We start from the raw sequence: 19,820 nt of genomic DNA, 5'->3' as shown, positions 1-19,820 counted from the left end.
TTTTAAAAGGTAGTAGTCTCCATGGATCACAAAAGAAAAACAGAAATAATGCAGGAAATGTTCAGCATGTGAATCTTTCAAATCAATGGCCTTTCAAAGTGATAAGGCATCAAACTAAAATGTCACCACTGAATTTTCCCAGTACTTTTTGTGTTTTGTTATATGTGTTGCAATATTGTTTCAATGTAAGTAACAAATAGCTGATATATATGTATGTGAAAAACACTTTTTATTTTAGAGTGAAATATACTTAAATGAAGAAGAAACTTCTCCACCAGTATCCATGGAATTAAAAAGAGCCTTTTTGTACATAAACAGATTAAAGTGAGGCATAAACTCACTGGGAAAAAGTAATTCCTTGCACGTCATTATCAAGTGACAGTACCAAGTATTCCCAGGTCAGATATTCTGTAGAGGTGTCAAACGTGATGCAAGGCTTCATCTGCATTATTCCTAAAGTGTACTTCAACAGCAAATGCAGAGGCAAGCTTGTTATAACCACTTGTATGACACTTCCCAGTACCAGTAATACTTATCCATGTGGCCTCGCAGCATGAGGATGTGTTAATTGATGTGGAATCTGAAAGACAGTTCTGGGCTACTGGATCATTGTCCACTGACAACTAAAATAAGGCTGCCTAAATGCATTTCACTTGCAACCATAATAGCTATCATAGATAATTACTGCGGCTGCTCACATTTTCTCTATTTATCTCACACATCTCTGAGTATGTTGAATACAAGTCACATCAGCAATAAGGGTTTAGAAATTGCCAATTAAATATCTACCTAACAAATGCATTTATATTTTGTGTGATCAATATTGCAAAGACCCAAGTTGGTACTTCCTTTTAATCTCTGTACACATACCTTAGGTTAATGGTTAACGTTTGCTCATCTGATTTCAGCAGATCACCTACAGCAAATGTAGCAGAACCCAGGAAGCTTCGCTGCAATGCAGAAAAAAAAGTCTTCATTAGTTTCAAAATCCCTTAGCGTGACAGCTTCATCGCAATGTCTGTAAATCTGTCTTAACTTACAAGATAGTGGGAGTGAAGGAGGAAACAGCTGGATAGATCTATTATCCTGTAGAATTCACCCGGAGATCACTGACAGTTATCAATAACACTCAGCTTTATTATTTTCTCGACAGCAGGCTTCTTCATTAAAACCCAGTACAAACTTATATGGTATAACGCTAAATAAGTAATAGCATTTTAATATTTTGTTTGGATGGAGCAAAGATAAAGATATGTACAAACAGGTAAGAGGTTTATATCAAAAAAGTCATCATAGAATCCCTCCAGTGTGGAAACAGGCCATTCGGCCCAACCAGTTCACACCACCCCTCAGAAGAGCATCCCACCCAGATCCATTCCCCTACCCCTGCATTCCCCTGTCTAATCCACCTAACTTAAACATCCCTGGGCACTATGGGCAATTTAGCATAGCCAATCCACCACCCTGAACATCTTTAGACTATTTAGATTATCTAGATTTGGACTATCACATCATCTATCTAGAAAGTTAGAGAACTGTATTTTTCAGTCTTAGACATCAATTTTCTTCACTAGCCTCTCTTCGTCTGCAGGTGCCGGATTCCTTGCAGAAGTACTTTCTCCATAGCTGCTGGTATACCCTAATGCTTCCATGATTGCTCCTAGGCCACAAGTAAGTTTTCAATTAGGGAAACCATTGCTGCCAATTTGCATCTTAAACCCAGCAACTAGATCTACCTTCCAATAGGTGTCTACTTATCAGGATGAGAAATGAGATATTTTCCTTAAGGCCAGTGACAATGTCTACGCTTAGAACAATTTTCTCAGCAGAGAATGAGGTTTGAACCAGGAACTCCCTTAATCTGCATACTGCAGTTACTCACTGATTAATAACCTGAGTTATCAGGATTACATTCCTCGGATTACATTCCTCAGATTACATTCCTCAGATTACTCAAGTAACAGATTTCCCCACAGAGCTTCAATATTCTGGCTCATATTGACAGGTAAACCTCAAGTAGTTATTTTTCCCATTTGAAGTGTGCCTCATATATTGGTAAGTGAGCCTCAGGTGACATTGTAGAAAATATGCATGGTCTGCATTGAACTGTCAACTTCACTGAAGGTGACAAAACAGATTAGCTACCGGTTCAAACTTTGTGAAATTCAGCAATACTCCACAGCAACAGCACGTTTTATACTATTGTCTTGAAGTAAGTTGACACTCAACATGCTCATGCAAAAGTTAATGCGTCACATCCTAAGTATTAAAAGCTTATATAGAAGGTTGCAGTTCGTGCTTTTGAACTCCATACTGTCCAAAACTAATCAAGACTTGAAAAAAAAATCCAAAATCCTATCTGCAATTTCAGATTGACATGACTGCTCTGTTACTAATTTACATGATTATAACTGAGGCAGAATCACAAGTGTTACAATGAAGATTACGTGGAGATCAATACTATTTTTCTCTTATTTATCACATTTTTTGGTTTGGAACTGTTTGAGAACTGAACTTTAAACAACAGCAGGTTTTAAAAGGGAAGAGAACAAAGACATATGTTTTCTGTTAGGAACTGGCCTGGAAAGATAATGCAACTTAATTACTGATCTAAGGAGATTGTCGATGATCAGCACTGAGCTGCTGCTACTCTCAGGCTGGCAACTGGCTGGACGGTCAAGTGGTCAATCAAGACAGAACCTGCTCTGACTGGGTTTTGGCAGATGGCAGTGTGATTTTTGGAGACTTTCAGAGAATAATTAAGAGAATCATGGATTATGACAAAAAGACAGGAAAGCACAGTTGAGGATCATCACATCAGCTTTGATCACATTGAATGGCAGGGCAGACTCAAAAGGCTGAATGACCTATTGCTGCTCCTACATCTTACGGTTTATGGAAAAGAAACATCCTCTTCAGAATCTTATAAGTTTCAACATGATCACTTTTCAATCTTCTAAACTCCATTGAGCACAAGCCTAACCTACTCAACTTTTTATTATAAAACAACCCCTTCAACCTATAAAGCAGCATTGGGAACCTCCTCAGAACTGTTTCTGAAGCAAGTATAACACTTTTTAATTAAGGAGACCAAAACTGTACGCAGTACTCCAGATGCAGTCTCACCAATGCCCTGTACAGATATAGAAAGACTTCTCAACTGTTTTGCTCCAACTACCTTGTAATAACGGCCAACATTCCATTGCCTTCTTAATTTCATGAACATGGACACATTTGCAGTGAAGCATACTTTAATCTCTCGCTCTATTTAAACAATATTCTGCTTTTCAATTCTTCCTACCAAAGTGGAAAACCTCACACTTTCTATACCCAGCTGTTAGACTTCAGCTGGAGTATTATGTACAGTTGTGGGGATTGGGTTTCAAGAAGCACCAGGAGGCCAAAGCATCAAACAGCAGGAGCCGTTACTCTACAGACAGCAAGGTTAGACTAAAATGTTTCCAGCCCAAAATGGCCATTTACATCATCATTGTCACATGATCAGACACTTAAAGTAACAGTCCACAATACTTATACAAACACACAACATCCCTTCCGCTTTACATCAGTGATTCTTCCAGTGAAGACATTCACAATATGTACACTTATATAAACAACCATCAGTAGGTAAGGCATTATGGAGGACACTGATTCCTGTGTGGGTACCAGTGCATCTCAGGTGTCTGTTTATTTTGCTCATTGGCTTTAACCTCTAGTGTTTTAAGTGTACTAGGAACATCATCTGTCATTGTGTCTTCCTGAAACGACAATGTTATGGTGTTCTCCAATAATGTACTGTTTCCCTGAGTTACTGTTCTGTCCTCAGGTATATCTAAGTCTCTATTCGGCACAGTTATTTGTGGAACTTCAATTAATGTTGTCTCTGGCACATTCATTCTGATTGCCAAGAGTTGATCTGCATGTCTTCTCCATACTACATTATCTCTCATCTGAAAAGTGTACGGAACCAGTCCAGTCTCTGCTGCAATGATGGCTGGTACACACTTCTCACAGTGGTGTAATTCTTCACCAACACGATGTTTTTTTGGAAAATGCAACGTTTGGCTTTGATCTCTCATTGGAAAACCTGATCCTGTAGTTTCCTGTCAACAATGTTAATCGTCATGGGTAATTTCAGCAAATGTGCACAACTGATACTTTATCTTGAATTGTCGAGTGGGTTGTGTTCCGGTATGTTAACAAAAATGGCTGTCTTTTAGATGGGATCTTTGTTCTCAAGTTACCTGCAGGAATGTTTCATTGTCCAAACAATCCTTTCTGCCAAGCCATTTTTAGCTAGGTGATAAGGAGCTGAGGGGATATGTTGAATTCCATTCTGCTTTAGATAGTCCACAAACGCTTGTGATACGAACTGTGGACCATTTTCACGAACAAGTTGTTGTAGATAATCAAACCTGGCAAAGATCGCACCCCACCCCTAAATTTTTCAATGATTTTCTCTGAAGATGTCGTCATGATGACAACTTCATACCATTTAGTATGTGCATCAACCATTATGAAAAACATTTGCTTTTCAGTAAAAACCAAAAGAACTGTAGACGCTGCAAATCAGAAACAAAAACAGAAATTGCCGGAAAAGCTCAGCAGGTCTGGTAGCATCTGTGGAGAGAAATCAGAGTTGAAAATTTCAGGTCGAGTGACCTTTCCTCAGAACCGAGGAACAGAACAGTTCTGAGGAAGGGTCACTTGACCTGATACATTAACTGCAATTTCTCGCCACAGATGCTGCCAGACCTGCTGAGCTTTACCAGCAATTTCTGTTTTTGATTCACTTTCCAGTGTAGTCAATATGAATTCTTTGCCATGACTTTTCTGGTCAATCTCATGGGTATAATGGTGTTAATGGAGGTAAGTTGCGAACTTTTGTACAGGCTGCATATATTCCCACATTTTCCTCACATCGCCCCCCCCCAACTCTTTTGGAGTCGAACCTTGACCGCTTAAAATAGCTTCTAGCTGCCTTCTTCATTCTGTCACTACCACAATGACCTTGCTATTGTTGATTAACACGCGGTTTCTTAGCTTTGGTGTAATGGTGACCCTCATTCTCCAGAGGAGACACCTTGCTTTTACAAATAGTTCTAACCTCTGTGTGACATATGGCTTCAGTTCTGAGGTTGTCCTGTGATTTTGTCACAATGTATCAAGCCCACCACTTTTAACACTGGTGGATCATTTCTAGTGTACTTAACTTGTCCTGCTGTTACCGGAGTGTCTCTAGTAGTTTGAAGTAAAAAATGCCTACATAAGGACCGATTGGCAGTTGACACATTTGGCAAAGTAAACTAGACAGCCTATCAGCATTCCCATGAGGGGAACTAAAGAGCCTGTCAGCATTCCCATGCAAGTTAGATTGTGATACTTAATTCTATAAATGTGAACTGATAGCAACAATGCCCACCTCTACATACAGCTTGCTGCAAGAGAAGGTATCCCTTTCTGGAGGTCAAAATATTGTGGTCAGTGGTCTGTTAGTAGGGTAAATTCCCAGCAGTACAGATATTGGTGGAATCATCTAACACCAAAAACAATTCCATGAGCTTCATTTTCTAGCTGTACACAGTTCATTTCTGCTTTGTTTAATGATTTTAATGCAAAAAGCTATTGGCTCCTCTTTACCATTGGGTAATATGTGAGAAACAACTGCTCCATCTCCAAACAGCGATGTATTGCATGCTAATTACAACAGTAACTTTGGGTCAAAACAGGTCAGGACTTCTAATGTTAATAAAGTCTCTTTGGCTTGTGCAAAAGCTCTTTCACATTGCAACTATTCTAAAGCCGTTGCACAAGATTTTGGGCTTAACTTGGCGGCAGAGTAGGATGCTCCACCCGGAGCTCCTATGCGCGCCTGTTCTTTTTTCTTTCTTTCCTTTTTTTCTTTCTTTTTAGCAGTCCCTGAGCAGCATGAGGGAAAACAAGTCCCTGAGCAGCGTGAGGAGAAACGAGTCCCTGAGCAGAGTGTGGGGAAGCAGTCCCTGAGCAGCGCGAGGAGAAACAAGTCCTGGTGTAGCGCAGGGGGGAGCAAGCCCTGGTGCAACATGGAGGAAAGCGAGTCCTGGTGCAGCGCATGGAAAAGTGAGTCCCGGTGCAGCGCGAGGGAAAGTGAGTCCCAGTGCAGCGCGAGTGGAACGAGACATGGAGCAGCGCGGGGGAAAGCGAGTCCCCGGTGCAGCACGGGGGGAAGCGAGTCCCGGTGCAGCGCAGGGGAAATGAGACTTGGAGCAGCACAAAGGGAAGCAAGTCCCACTGCAGCGCAAAATACCTTGGTGCAGCTGAGTATCAGTACAGAACAGACTGGAGGCTTGGAGCAGAGTGAGACAGTTGTTGGACTGGGGTCTGGTGTGGGCAGTCAGACCACATGCTCACTGGGCTGCTGCAATGTAATGTCTATATGAAACTCTTTACCAGACTGTATTGTCAATCCTTTAACGATGTTATAAATATCTTATTTCTAACTTTTTTTTAGACACTGTAAGTAATGCTAGTACTTTTCCTTTTATTCCTCTTTGTATTCAAGATTTGTACCTAGGTACTTATACCTAAGATGGCGCCATTAGACATAGCCATTTTAAAAACTTTTCATTACACTACTATACTTCTGTATCAGAGTACACGTGACAATAAAGGATATTCTATACTCTAGTAATTTAGCAAGCCCAAAAATGATCGTAGTTAGTTTACGTTTTTAGGTGCTGGCGCCTCAGTAATAGCTTTAACTTTTGAAAGTGACCTGTGTAATGCCTGAGCATCAATGACATGGCCTAAATATTCAATGGAAGAATTTTTTTAAAAATTGCATTTGTCTTTCCTCACTCTTAGGCTATAATCTTCAAGACTCTGCAGAGTAGCAACCAAATTGTGGAGATTTTTTTTTCATTTCTCCTCAACTATCTAGTGACTAAACTATCATCCAGGTAACACCGGACTTCTTCCAAACCACTTAGAATTTGATCCATGGCATGTTGGAATAATGCAGATGCAAATGTGACTCCAAATGAAAGTCTCATGTATTTGAATAGTCCTTTATATGTTACAATAGTCAGATACTTCTGTAACTCAGGATCTACACTCATCTTGAGATAGGCTTGACTAAGGTCAGTTTTACTGTAAAGCTGACCTCCAGCTGGTCCAACAAAAAGGTAATCAATTAAAGGTAAAGGATACTACTTAGCACACAATACCAGAATAATAGTAACTTTAAAATCAGCACAGATGCATACCAATCCATCTTTTTTCATCACTGGTATGATAGACATGGCCCTATACATGGCACAGATTTATGGATTCAATGACTCACGTCTTGACCAGACGCTCAAATTCTGCCTTGACCTTTGGTCTGATTTCATTAGATACTGATTTAGCCTTGCAACATTTTGTTTGATTCTCATCCTTGATTTTTAATTTGACAGAGATCTTTTCCATGCTTCCCAGATCCACATTGAAAACAATGGGTTTTTTTTACAGATTTTGTGACAGATCAGTCTCAGAATCTGACAATTGATTTACTTCAGCCCAGTTGAGTTTGATTTTCTCCAACCATGTCTGGAATAAAGTCTGGAAGATTTCCTTTGACAATGTCAAGACAATTCTTCAGTCTGACTGTATATTTGAATAATCACTTTGATACAACACCTGAAAGGTATCACTTCACCTGCATATGTTCTTAGTATAATTGTTGAGGGTTACACAGCAATATGACTAATCTGAGATAACAAGGTGTAGAGCTGGATGAACACAGCAGGCCAAGCAGCATCAGAGGAGCAGGAAAGCTGATGTTTTGGGCCTAGACCCTTCTTCAGAAAAAAAAATATGACTAATCTGCTGCTTATACGCACTTACGGATATCAATGGAGTCACCACTTTGGTGTCCACCTCCATTAATACTGATTTGCCATTCAATCAGGGATTGAATGTATTGGAACCCAGTATTGGATTGTAACACCAGCAAAGGCCAGTATGTTTAATAACAGCTTGTCTTCGTACTAAGAGTCTGGCCATTCTTCATGCCCTTTATTTCAATGCAGACCTTTCTCCCCCTACTCATCAGTTTCTGAACTTTTACTTTATGTCATTCACGTTCCTTCCTCAAATATATCCATTCAATGAGCTCTTTTTTGCTGCAGTTTCTGCATATAGCTTCTTATAACCAGCAATTTGCTGCTGTATGACCAATTTTTCCACACTGATGGGAGCTTTGAGTCCCTGTCGATGGTCTTCTCTCAGCTGCCATTTTATGAATTATCATGCTCGAGCTTAGTAGTTAAGCTTTGTTGGCTGCTAGCTTAATCAAGACTCGGGGACCGCTTTGCAGAACACTTACGCTCGGTTCGCAACAAACAACTGCACCTCCCAGTCGCGAACCATTTCAACTCCCCCTCCCATTCCTCAGACGACATGTCCATCCTGAGCCTCCTGCAGTGCCACGACGATGCCACCTGAAGGTTGCAGGAACAGCAACTCATATTCCGCTTGGGAACCCTGCAGCCCAATGGTATCAATGTGGATTTCACAAGTTTCAAAATCTCCCCTCCCCCCACCGCATCCCAAAACCAGTCCAGCTCGTCCCTGCCTCCCTAACCTGTTCTTCCTCCCACCTATCCCCTCCTCCCACCCCAAGCCGCACCTCCATCTCCTACCGACCAACCTCATCCCGCCCCCTTGACCTGTCCGTCCTCCCTGGACTGACCTATCCCCTTCCTAACTCCCTACCTACACTCACCTTTCCTGGCCCCATCCCCGCCTCTTCGACCTGTTTGTTTCCTCTCCACCTATCCTCTCCTCTATCCCTCTTCTATCCGCCTCCCACTCTCTCCCTATTTATTTCAAAACCCCCTTCCCCTCCCCCTTTTCTGATGAAGGGTCTAGGCCCGAAACGTCAGCCTCTCTGCTCCTATGATGCTGCTTGGCCTGCTGTGTTCATCCAGCCCTGCACCTTGTTGTCTCGGATTCTCCAGCATCTGCAGTTCCTACTATCTCTGATGCTATTTCCAGTGCTTCCTTTAAGACTAGATTCCTTTCCGTCAACAATCTCTCCTGGATTGCTTAACATTTTAAACTACATACCCACCTGTCTCTGATAGCAACATTTAAGTTTTTAATGAAATTGGAGAATTCTGCTAACTTCTTTAAAATTGCTACAAACCAGGAAATCGACTCACTGTCCTGATAGATGCGTTTGTGCAATCTGAACCTTTCAGAAATCACCAATGGATTTACTGAAAAATAGTTCTGTAGATTTCTATTATTTCTTCATACGTTTTGGAAGCCGACTTCTCTGGCTGTACCAGACTCCTTAGCGGGTTAAAAGATTTAATCTCCATAATATACAGAAACACAGGAACAACTATACCTGCTTCAATTTTGTTAGCTCACACAAAATAATGGAATCTCTGTGTAGGTGGTTAAGCTTTCTATTTTCATCACACGATCTCACAGTGCAAAAGGTTTCCTGCCATTTGTTCTTAAATGGGAAGGGTCTAGCACGATGTCCCATAAAACATTTCAGCACTATCTCGTTTCTTCCTGTTTAAAACAAGGAACACCTGAGACTGCCCATTTCTTTCCGAGTCTACACCCCTAGCTCAAAACATTACCCTCTCTGTAGGTTACTTGTTCTTCACAGTGTTCCTTCAGGATGGAGCACACAGGGAGTTTCTTCTGCACTCTTTCCTCTTTTCTGGGGTGAGCTTTTTAAAGCAGTTTTTATCCTCATCAACTTTTTGTTTCTTGTGTTATGTTCCAATAAGGACTGAGAGGCCAAAGCATTGAACAGCAGGAGTTTTATTTCAAAGGTGTTTACTCTATAGGTAGCAAGGTTGGATCAAGCTGTTTCCACCCAATATGGTCAATGACATCATTGTTGTGTCACATGATCAGACTCAAACTAACAACCACCGCACTTACACAAATACAAAACAGTGGGCACAACATTATTGGAACGATATGAATGCATTGGAGACAGTGAAGAAATGATTGGCAATAATGGTTCCAGAAATGCGAAACTTCAGTTATGAGGATAAATTGAAGAATTCGGGACTGTTCTCATTGGAAAGAAGGAAGTTAGAGGAGATTTGTTACAGGTTTTCGAAATTACGAACAGGCTGGATAGAGTAGATAGGGCGAAGCTAATCCTGATTGGAAAAGGAACAAGAATGAGAGAGCAAGGATTTAAAGTGATGTACAAAATAAGCAAAGGTAATTCAAGAAAAACTTTTTCTCTCAGCAAGTAGTTAGGGTATGGAAATATGGTGGAGACAGATTCAATTGAGGCATTCAAGATGGTATTATTGATTATTTGAATAGAAATATTGTGGAAGGGTACGGGAAAAACCTTGAGATTGGCACTAGGCCATGTTGCTCATCTGAACAGCCAGTTTTAACCGGTCCCTTAACATACCCATATCCCTCTTGTAGACTCGTTTAAGCTGAACCTGTCACTTTTTTGGCCAAGTCTGAATTGCTTCGAATTTTTTGGAGTGATTTCCACTGTGAAGCTTAATGCGTTTTCTTACTGTATCTGACCAATGTTGCTTCATTAACCCACCTAGCCCACCTGTAGGGTATCCATCAAGTCTGATTCTAACCCTATCTTAACATGTACTGTCCACATAACAATTTGCTACTCAGCAGATATCTGCCAAAAGACTGACATCTCTTGCGTTCACACAATCTTTGGAAGGTCCGCTGTGCATCCAGACAAGTGTTGGTAATCCAGTGTTCTCCCTCCCACCAATGATATCATGGTGTAGCAGCCTCAGAGCCGCGCTGGTCATGGCACATTGCTGTCATGGGTTGACACTCCCTTGCACATATAACTCTATCGTCTAACTCTAGTTGCTGTTTAACCACCACACCACACACTATTCCTGTCCAAAGCTCCATCACGTCTGAACATCTAAATCACCACTACCCCATCCCCAATGCCCACTCTAAATCCCCAGCTTGTCATTTTCCAGTTTGGGAACATCACACAGATACAAGCATTTGGACAAATTCAAATGTGAGTTTTTATTTAGTAAAAGTGAACGCAAACAAAAAAGTTGACTGAAGGACAATGCAAACCAGGCTTTGGCATCATGACTAACAACTATTTTACAATCCATGATGGTTTGCTGCACCCAGATCCTATCTATCGGAAACGAGTGTCAGTGAACTTCTGTCAAGCTTGTGGTGTCAGATGCACCTGAGCTCTATCATAGACAAGGATAGCTTCCTCTTCCCTGATACTCTTGTCGTCCTCCTCAAAAGACTGCTCCCATTCCCCCAATTCCTTAGTATCTAGTATGTCGCCTCATTGTCTACTCCAATTGTACAGTGCATAGCACATCAGGATAATGCAGCACATTCTCTCCAGACTATAGTAAGCAAGTTCCAGACTGTGGAGTGAAACAGTAGAAATCTACCTTGAGCCGTGCTATCCTCTCCTCCTGGTCAAAATAGGTGCATTATATCTACCGAAACAGCTGTGGATGCTTTAAATCAGAAACAGAAATAAAGATGGCTGGAAAAGCTCAGCAGGTCTAGAAACATCTGTGAAGAGAAATCAGAATTAATGCTTCAAGTTCATTGATCTTTCCTCAGAACTAGAAAAATGTCGGTTTATATGCAGAAGATAGGGCGGGGAATGGGATAACGAGTAAATGATAGGTGGAGATAGAGCCCAAAGAAAGACAAGAACAGTTGGACAGACAAAGGAATGGGTAATGATATAGCTGGGAGGATGAATTGCTGTTAACAAGGACTGTTAGTGGCTAAGTTGAGTGTAATGGCAGACCATGAGAAAACAGGCCAGGTTTGTGGGGTTGGGGCCTAGGACATTGAGAGTGTTCATGCCCTAAAATTATTGAACTCGATATTGGGTCCGGAGGGCTACAGGGTCCCCACGCAGAAAATGAGATATTGTTCCTTCGGCTTACGTGACCGCTTCACAGAATATCTACATTCTGCCCACTAAAAAACACCCTGAGTTTCCAGCTGCCTGCCATTTTAGCCTGTTCCCTGGCCAACATCTCTGTCTCAGGCTTGCTGCAGAGTTCCAGCAAAGCTCAGCGTAAGCTGGAGGAACAACACCTTATCTTCTGCTTGGGGACCCTGCAGCCCTCCAGACTCAATCTCAAGTTCAATAATTTTAAGACCTGAACTCTCCCATGTCCTAACCCCCAACCCTAGTATAATCCTTTCCTATCAGTTATTATCTGTATTTTTGCAATAACAATTAGAGATATGCAAAAACAAAAAAATACATGGGTTGGGCGTGACAGGATTTGTGATCAACGTTATCCAAGATATAATACAGCTGTCAAATGCTTAGAACTATGCTTAAGATACCGATATTCTAACAAAAAATAATAAATTAGAAGCTGATCTCAGTCTTGTAATTCTCTACTAATCTCTCATCCAAGCAACAAATCTGGTGTCATTCATTTGCACTTCTCCTTTCAATCATCTTTTAAATATTAGAGACAATTCCTACTTTGTGAAAATGTTTAGTTTGAGTAGAAAACAACAGAGCAGAGTTAATGTCATCCAAGATCACATCATGTGAGATAGCATGAGGTCAAGTTCACATCCCTTCATCTCAGAGCACAGAAAGAGGAGTGGGCTGTTCAGTTCCTTGAGCCTGCTCTATTATTCAGTTCAATCATGGCTGATCTGCACCTTAACTCCATGCTTTCTAAGAACTGACGAGTTACTAATAAAGAGGAAGTTGTATTAGATTCTAATTTCTTTGTCACAAAATTCAAGACCCTACTGGAAAATGGTCAACAATACGTTTAAAGAACAATTTCAGTATTTAAAGTTATACTTATCTCAGCAATTTGTTGGACAGAATTGCAGATCCCATTCATTTAATGTGCTTCTTAATTTCCCTCCTGAATAGCTTAGCTGCGGATAGTTTGTAATCACCATATTCAGATATGTTATTACACACTTCTGGAACAGATGGAATTTAAATTCCAGCCATCTGGGCCAGAGGTAGGGACACCACCACTGCACCACAAGAGCCCATAAGGCCTTGCCTTTGTCATAAGAATACGACCCTACCATTCTTGATAAGTGCATGTTAAAAATAATTCTTTGTATTCTTCAATGTTTTACGTTTTAAACAACTTGATCAGATCACACCTCTATTATACTCAAGGGAATACAAGCCAAATTTATACAACCTTTCTTCGTAATTTAACCTGCTAAACTGCAGAATAATTCTGCAAAATCTATACTGCACCCACTCAAAGGCTAATCTATCCTTCCAGAGGCACACTTCCTAAATGTGAACACAGTTTGTATCTCACTGCAGCAGAACAATGTCATTTTAGGAACTAGCTTTGAGTCACATCAAATCAATTCAATGCTAACTTGGATCTTTCATTCAGATATTTGTGACATGTTTCAAGTAGAAATGCCTCTTAACAGAAATTGAGCAACAACATTAATAACTAGATTTTCCCTAACTGTATCCCAACTCGATCTGGTTTTCTTTGCAGTTTACATCAGGGAGCAGAGGATGTTCTGTTACTAGCTGAGTAGGAAATAAATAATACATTTTACGGAGCTGACACAAAGTTCATCATTTCAATATAATTATCTGTTGTATGTTTCATGAGCTTAATTCATATTCTGTGCAAGCTTGCTGATGCATCCAAGTTTAGCAATATCTAGCAGTCATTATTAAGGAGTTCATTGGAGGATTCTTTTATTTTGAAAGAGATGTCACTATGATACTTTCTTACATGTCATCTATTCGCATTTAAAATACAAAGATTGACAACGTGAAACAATCATTCTTTCACTACACATTTGTTACCTTATTTGTAATGTGACAGCAGGTAAAGCTGGAACTGTAGGATTTTGCAATGTGGCAGATAGAGCAATTGCTGGGTGTAAAATGGCTGTGACAATGTAGTACAATAAAATTTTAGTAAACTGAAAAGACCATCAGGCACAACAAATCGGCTCTTTTTGAGGAAAACAATGACAACAAGGCATACACAACAGGTGGTTTAAGGAATTCGGCCTTTGAAAAACACTTAACAATACAACAACAAACCTTTGCATCTTGCTGTAATCATTTGGTTTCTTTGTTCTACATTTTCTAATATTACAAATACATTTTTAAAGTAACACATGCAAAATCAAAATCCGCTAAATCATTTAAAAAATATTTAAAATTTTGACAAGGAACTTCAGTATATGTACATAACAATAATTCCCCATGGTGTATTTGATATATGGCTGCAGTATTGAGTAACACGGGTCAAGAGGATATCAGTTTAAAATCATCTAGTCCTTGTTATTTACATAATTCAACCAAGATTTCTTGGGCATATTGCAATTTCCTCAGAGTCCTTGATTTGAGACACGAAAAGAAAAATAACCAGAGTTCTTGTTTCTGATTTCCAATCCAAAGAGCCTGCTGCATATGCCCATGTGAGAGAATGTCTTGTGTAGAAAGTGTAACAATGCTACAGCGTTAAGAGCTCTATTTTGTCCTTTGTTTAAAGACAGGTTTTAAGACAGATGGAACAAGCAGTCTCCACAGAACAACTTGAATAAACTGTTTGTGAGGCCTTGGATTTTTTTAAGGTTGGAACAATAGAAACAGCCTGAATGGGTGTGGACAAGCTCTTACAAGGATTTTTAGTTTCCTAGTTTTTCAGTAACAGTTGCTAATAGGGTTTTGAAGAAGTGGAAGTTACTTTTTCCCTCTCTCGGTTACAGCCAAAAGCTGGGAGTCCTCTTCCTGCTGATGGAGTTGCATGTGAAACAATATGTTTTCTGAATTTGCCTTTTGACAAGGGTGTGTTAATGGGATGTTACTATATTGGAACAGTTAATTAGTAATAGTTACTGTATCTATTATTTTGCTAAGCATTTCCAAAAGAGTTACAGCCAAGCCAATTCTTTTCTTTATTTTTTTCTGTAAAATAAGAAAAAATTAGAGTCCAGACTATCTTCTTAATGTATTTTGAGGGGTCTGGTCTGGTCCATAATATTAGACAACACTTGACTTGTCTATGATATCAATTACATATTAATATTGATGAACTAATTAGACAGATTTGTCTTGCTAATGTTAAATAAAGTGAAAAGTTTCATTTTATAAGGTTTCCAAATGGTCAAACTTATAAGATCTTTCTTTGCAATGCATTCATTACATCGTAGCCAGGAGAAAGATGAAGTGCCCATATTCAGGTCATCCAATTTCATGCCAAAGTCAGGTTATTCACACTGATCCAAAGCTTAAAAAAAATTACACTGATGTAAAACCTATCTTACACACAAATTACAGCCGTAGGCCTACTTCTTGAAACAGACTGCCTAGAAAATTCCATCATGTTATTGCTGACACCATACTCACCATCACAACACGGCACTGGTAGGAGCCACACGTCCAAAGTATACTGCATTAATCCAGGGCCAGAAAGATTCGTGTTTCCTGTTGCAAATCATTAATGTGATTGGAGGGCACATAGAGCATGCTTCTCCCAGCAAGGTATAACACTATGGAAGCGGGTTTAAAAAAGTCTACCGCAGTGAGATATTGCTCAGGCCTGCATATGTGCTCTTGGCTACCAGCTTTGAGACTTTTTACCTGCTACTGTGCTACTGATTGATCTTCTGATTGATTGATCTTTGAATTCAAGAATGGTTATTCCTGAAAGTGAAGGCCAGGAAAGTATTATTTATAGAGGAAGAGTTATTTTCTGTGATATTAGTGGATAAACACTGAGGCACTGACCAATGTTCTAATGCAGGCAATTGCCTGACTCTTGAATTTATCCAAGAAAATGTAAGTTTTTAGGGTTTTTGAGAGGGATTTCTGCCACTAGGCCTTGTGTGCTTTCTCACCATATCTTACCAAACTCACCTAATCATCCACTACAACCCTATGGTGTTCCACATCTCTGATTTTGGTCCAATCTTATCACACACGACCATTTCCAGAACAACTTGCCACAAAGTAGATATCCCAGAATTTACCACCAACCCTTGTGCCCCCACCATCTTTGGAAACTTGTTGTGCATCTGAGCAAACACCGTCAATCTGAAGCTGAGATAACAAGGTGCAGGGCTGGATGAACACAGCAGGCCAAGCAGCATCATAGGAGCAGAAAGGCTGACGTTTCGGGCCTAGACCCTTCATCAGAAAAGGGGGAGGGGAAGGGGGCTCTGAAATAAATAGGGAGAGAGTGGGAGGCAGATAGAAGAGGGATAGAGGAGAGGATAGGTGGAGAGGAAACAAACAGGTCGAAGAGGCGGGGATGGGGCCAGTAAAGGTGAGTGTAGGTGGGGAGTTAGGGAGGGGATAGGTCAGTCCAGGGAGGACGGACAGGTCAAGGGGGCGGGATGAGGTTAGTCGGTAGGAGATGGAGGTGCGGCTTGAGGTGGGAGGAGGGGATAGGTGGGAGGAAGAACAGGTTAGGGAGGCAGGGACGAGCTGGACTGGTTTTGGGATGCGGTAGGGGGAGGGGAGATTTTGAAACTTGTGAAATCCACATTGATACCATTGGGCTGCAGGGTTCCCAAGCGGAATATGAGTTGCTGTTCCTGCAACCTCCAAGCGGAATATGAGTTGCTGTTCCTGCAACCCCCTTCCCCTCCCCCTTTTCTGATGAAGGGTCTAGGCCCGAAACGTCAGCCTTTCTGCTCCTATGATGCTGCTTGGCCTGCTGTGTTCATCCAGCCCTGCACCTTGTTGTCTCGGATTCTCCAGCATCTGCAGTTCCTACTATCTCTGATTCAATCTGAAGCTGCCCTGTATGACCCCTGACATCCACTCCAGGCATTGCAAATGGGGGAACTTGGTGCCCCACTTTGTTGGTGAATATCTGGAGATCCTGCTAGATGGGGTGGTGCTGACATGGGACTCCTCTTCCCCCACCCCCGGACCAATAGTGCAGGTGTTGTGGACCAGACCAAATTTCCTCAAAATGTGTTAAGATAACCAAGACCCTAGCTTTTTCTTATTTTAAAGGTAAGTGTGAGGCATTGTGTTCCAGATGAAATTTCATTGGTAAAGTGACTTGACTTTAAGCAAACACACTTTATTTTTACACTACAGTTAAAATAAACAACATAAAAATAAAAATTGGCTTAACTGTAACTCAATCGAAATGCTTAATAAAATATATACATATATAAACTACTACTAATTAACTGTTCCAATATAGTGACATCTCATAAACACACCATTAGCAAAATGCAAATTCAGAAAATAGATTGTTTCACATGCAATTCTAGCAGCAGGAAGAGAACCCCAGCTTTTAGCTGGAGCAGACAGAAGAATAAAAGCTTCCACATTCAGCTTCAAGACCCCAGCAACTGCTGAAAACTAAAATTAAAAATGTTGGTTCAGTGGGAGCTTGACTTTAAAAAAATCCCAAAGCCTCCTAAGCTGTTTATTTTATTGACTTTAAGCAGACTGCTCTATACCTCTGTCTCAAACAGCAAAATGGACTATGTTTTAAATGGTAAAAAATTGCAGCACGCTGCTGTGCAGAGGGACTTGGGTGTCCTTGTGCATGAATCGCTAAAAGTAGGATTGCAGGTACAGCAGGTAATTAAAAAGGCAAGTGGAATTTTGTCTGCCATTGCTAGAGAGGTGGAGGTTAAAAACAGGGAGGCTATGCTGCAGCTGTATAGGGTCCTGGTGAGGCCACACCTGGAGTACTGTGTGCAATTTTGGTCTCTTACTTGAGAAGAGATATACTAGCACTGAAGGGGGTGCAGAGGAGATTCACTCGGTTGATTCCAGAGTTGAGAGGGTTGGATTATGAGGAGAGACTGAGTAGACTGGGATTATACTCATTGGACTTCAGAAGAATGAGGGGAGATCTTATAGAAACATATAAGATTATGAAGGGAATAGATAAGGTGGAGGCAGGGAGGTTGTTTCTGCTAGCAGGTGAAACTAGGACTAGAGGGCATCGCCTCAAAATAAAGGGAAGCAGATGTAGGACTGAGGTCAGGAGGAACTTCTTCACCCAAAGGGTTGTGAATCTTGTGGAATTCCCTGCCCAGTGAAGCGGTTGAAGCTACCTCGCTGAATGTTTTTAAGGCAAGGCTAGATAAATTTTTGAACAGTAAAGGAATTAAGGATTATGGTGAGTGGGCGGGTAAGTGGAGCTGAGTTTCAAAAAGATCAGCCATGATCTTATTAAATGGTGGGGCAGGCTCGAGGGGCCAGATGGCCTACTCCTGCTCCTAGTTCTTATGTTCTTATGTTCTCAACCTTTTTTCATTAAAAAAAAACCAAGACAAAATACACCTCTGAAAGCTACAGCATCATCACCTCACAGGCCATAATAAAAAACCATGTTAACCTGATCCAAGGTTACTACATAGATTAAAGTGGTCTTAGTCATCTGGAGGAATGCACGGCACTAGTTAACGACCTTCTCCACTCCACCATTATGAGTGCCACAATATTCTCCCCAATACCTCACACTTTGTCTCTCTGCTACTATACCCACCTCCCATCAAAGGTCATGCTCTTCCACTCTCACTATGGCCTGCAACATTTTCCCTTGTTTGCTGTCACCCACTCCAAACCTGCATTCTTTCTGTGTTGCCTACTCACTTGCTTATGCACCAAAAGTAACAGTTGTGTTACCCCTGTTCATCTACCTGAACACTTGCTTCTCTCTCATTCCAAATGAATGTTGTTCCTCTGGCTGAGGGGGGAAAGTGCAAAAAAGCTATGCAAGGCTGGGATGCCATTAGCTTCCAGGTGCGTTCAGGGTGAGCAAGTATGGCAACGAACAAATTCCACCATAATCCACATTTCTCAGAAGATTGGTATTGCATAACAAACATTAATTTGGCAAACCACAGTGTACCAATTTCTTCCTGTCTATGCCATATTAGTTGTAAATTCCGCAAGCCTTTACACATAGCATTTCACCATAGCAATACTCTAACACTTCAAGTAAAAGTGCTTAAAATGTATTTTCTACTACTTAAGTGGGTTGTTCGCTGATTTAATTTTCGAGGTACATCATACTGATATTGGAACAGCAGGCATGAATTTTCATTCGTGAGCCAGGATAGCAGATTTGAAAAAAGTAATGGCTCCTAAAATCCTGCCAGACACAGTTGGACTTTGTTACTAATATTTGGGGGAGAGTGATGGTTTGATGAGGTTTGTAGTGTTTGTTGGCAATAACTGGATTAGAGACCACCAATCTCAGAAAAAGCGCAGAGGCAGATCTGCCAAATATGGAGACAGGCTGAGGGAAAGTTCCACCTCAGTAAATTTTGTCATGACTGTTAAGATTAAAAAAAATCCCCTAAAAGAACCATCCAGCCCCCATACCCTTCACCAACACCCCCAACACACTTACTTACCTGTACAAACACAAAACACTTTATGCCCTCACCCATTTACATGACCCCCAAATCATCCATGTCAACTTATAGCTATCTCCCATGACTGTCTGTAACATCTAAGCCAACCCAGGCCCCCCATCCATCACCCTTTGAACTTACATCTCTATGCTACCTCACACAGTATCCAACATAGGCAGACTCCAGAACTCAGGCTGATATAACATAAAGTCCTTAAGGAATTATTGATGAATTCATTATTTTTAAAAAAAGCTCTAATTGCTTTTTTAAAAAATCACTACATTTAATTTCCTTAACTGCAAATTCCATTATAAAAACAAGTTATTTGTATTCATAGCAACAATTCAAAGACTTCACAAGCAACTGGAGCGTCAAACTCTGAACTGACAGGTACTCCACTGTGAGAATGGTAGGTTTAAAAATCGGTCTTGTAGCACAAATCCTGTCAT

At 40.8% G+C, this 19,820-nt stretch overlaps 1 protein-coding gene across 1 annotated transcript in view; it reads right to left on the bottom strand.

Annotated features, from left to right (window-relative positions):
* The window catches only part of inpp4b (inositol polyphosphate-4-phosphatase type II B), a 718,933-nt gene that overhangs the window by 278,970 nt on the left and 420,143 nt on the right, over window positions 1-19,820 (bottom strand). Inside the window, exon 8 of the mRNA XM_048597564.1 lies at window positions 871-950. Within this exon, the coding sequence (XP_048453521.1) occupies window positions 871-950 (80 nt within the window). The remainder of the gene's footprint in view (window positions 1-870; window positions 951-19,820) is intronic.

This window comes from Rhincodon typus, chromosome 1 (assembly GCF_021869965.1).
Source record: "Rhincodon typus isolate 14 chromosome 1, sRhiTyp1.1, whole genome shotgun sequence".
NCBI classification, from domain to species: Eukaryota; Metazoa; Chordata; class Chondrichthyes; order Orectolobiformes; family Rhincodontidae; genus Rhincodon; species Rhincodon typus.
The sequence above is the reverse complement of the archived record's forward strand: the minus strand, read 5'-3'. Positions and strand labels throughout refer to the sequence as shown.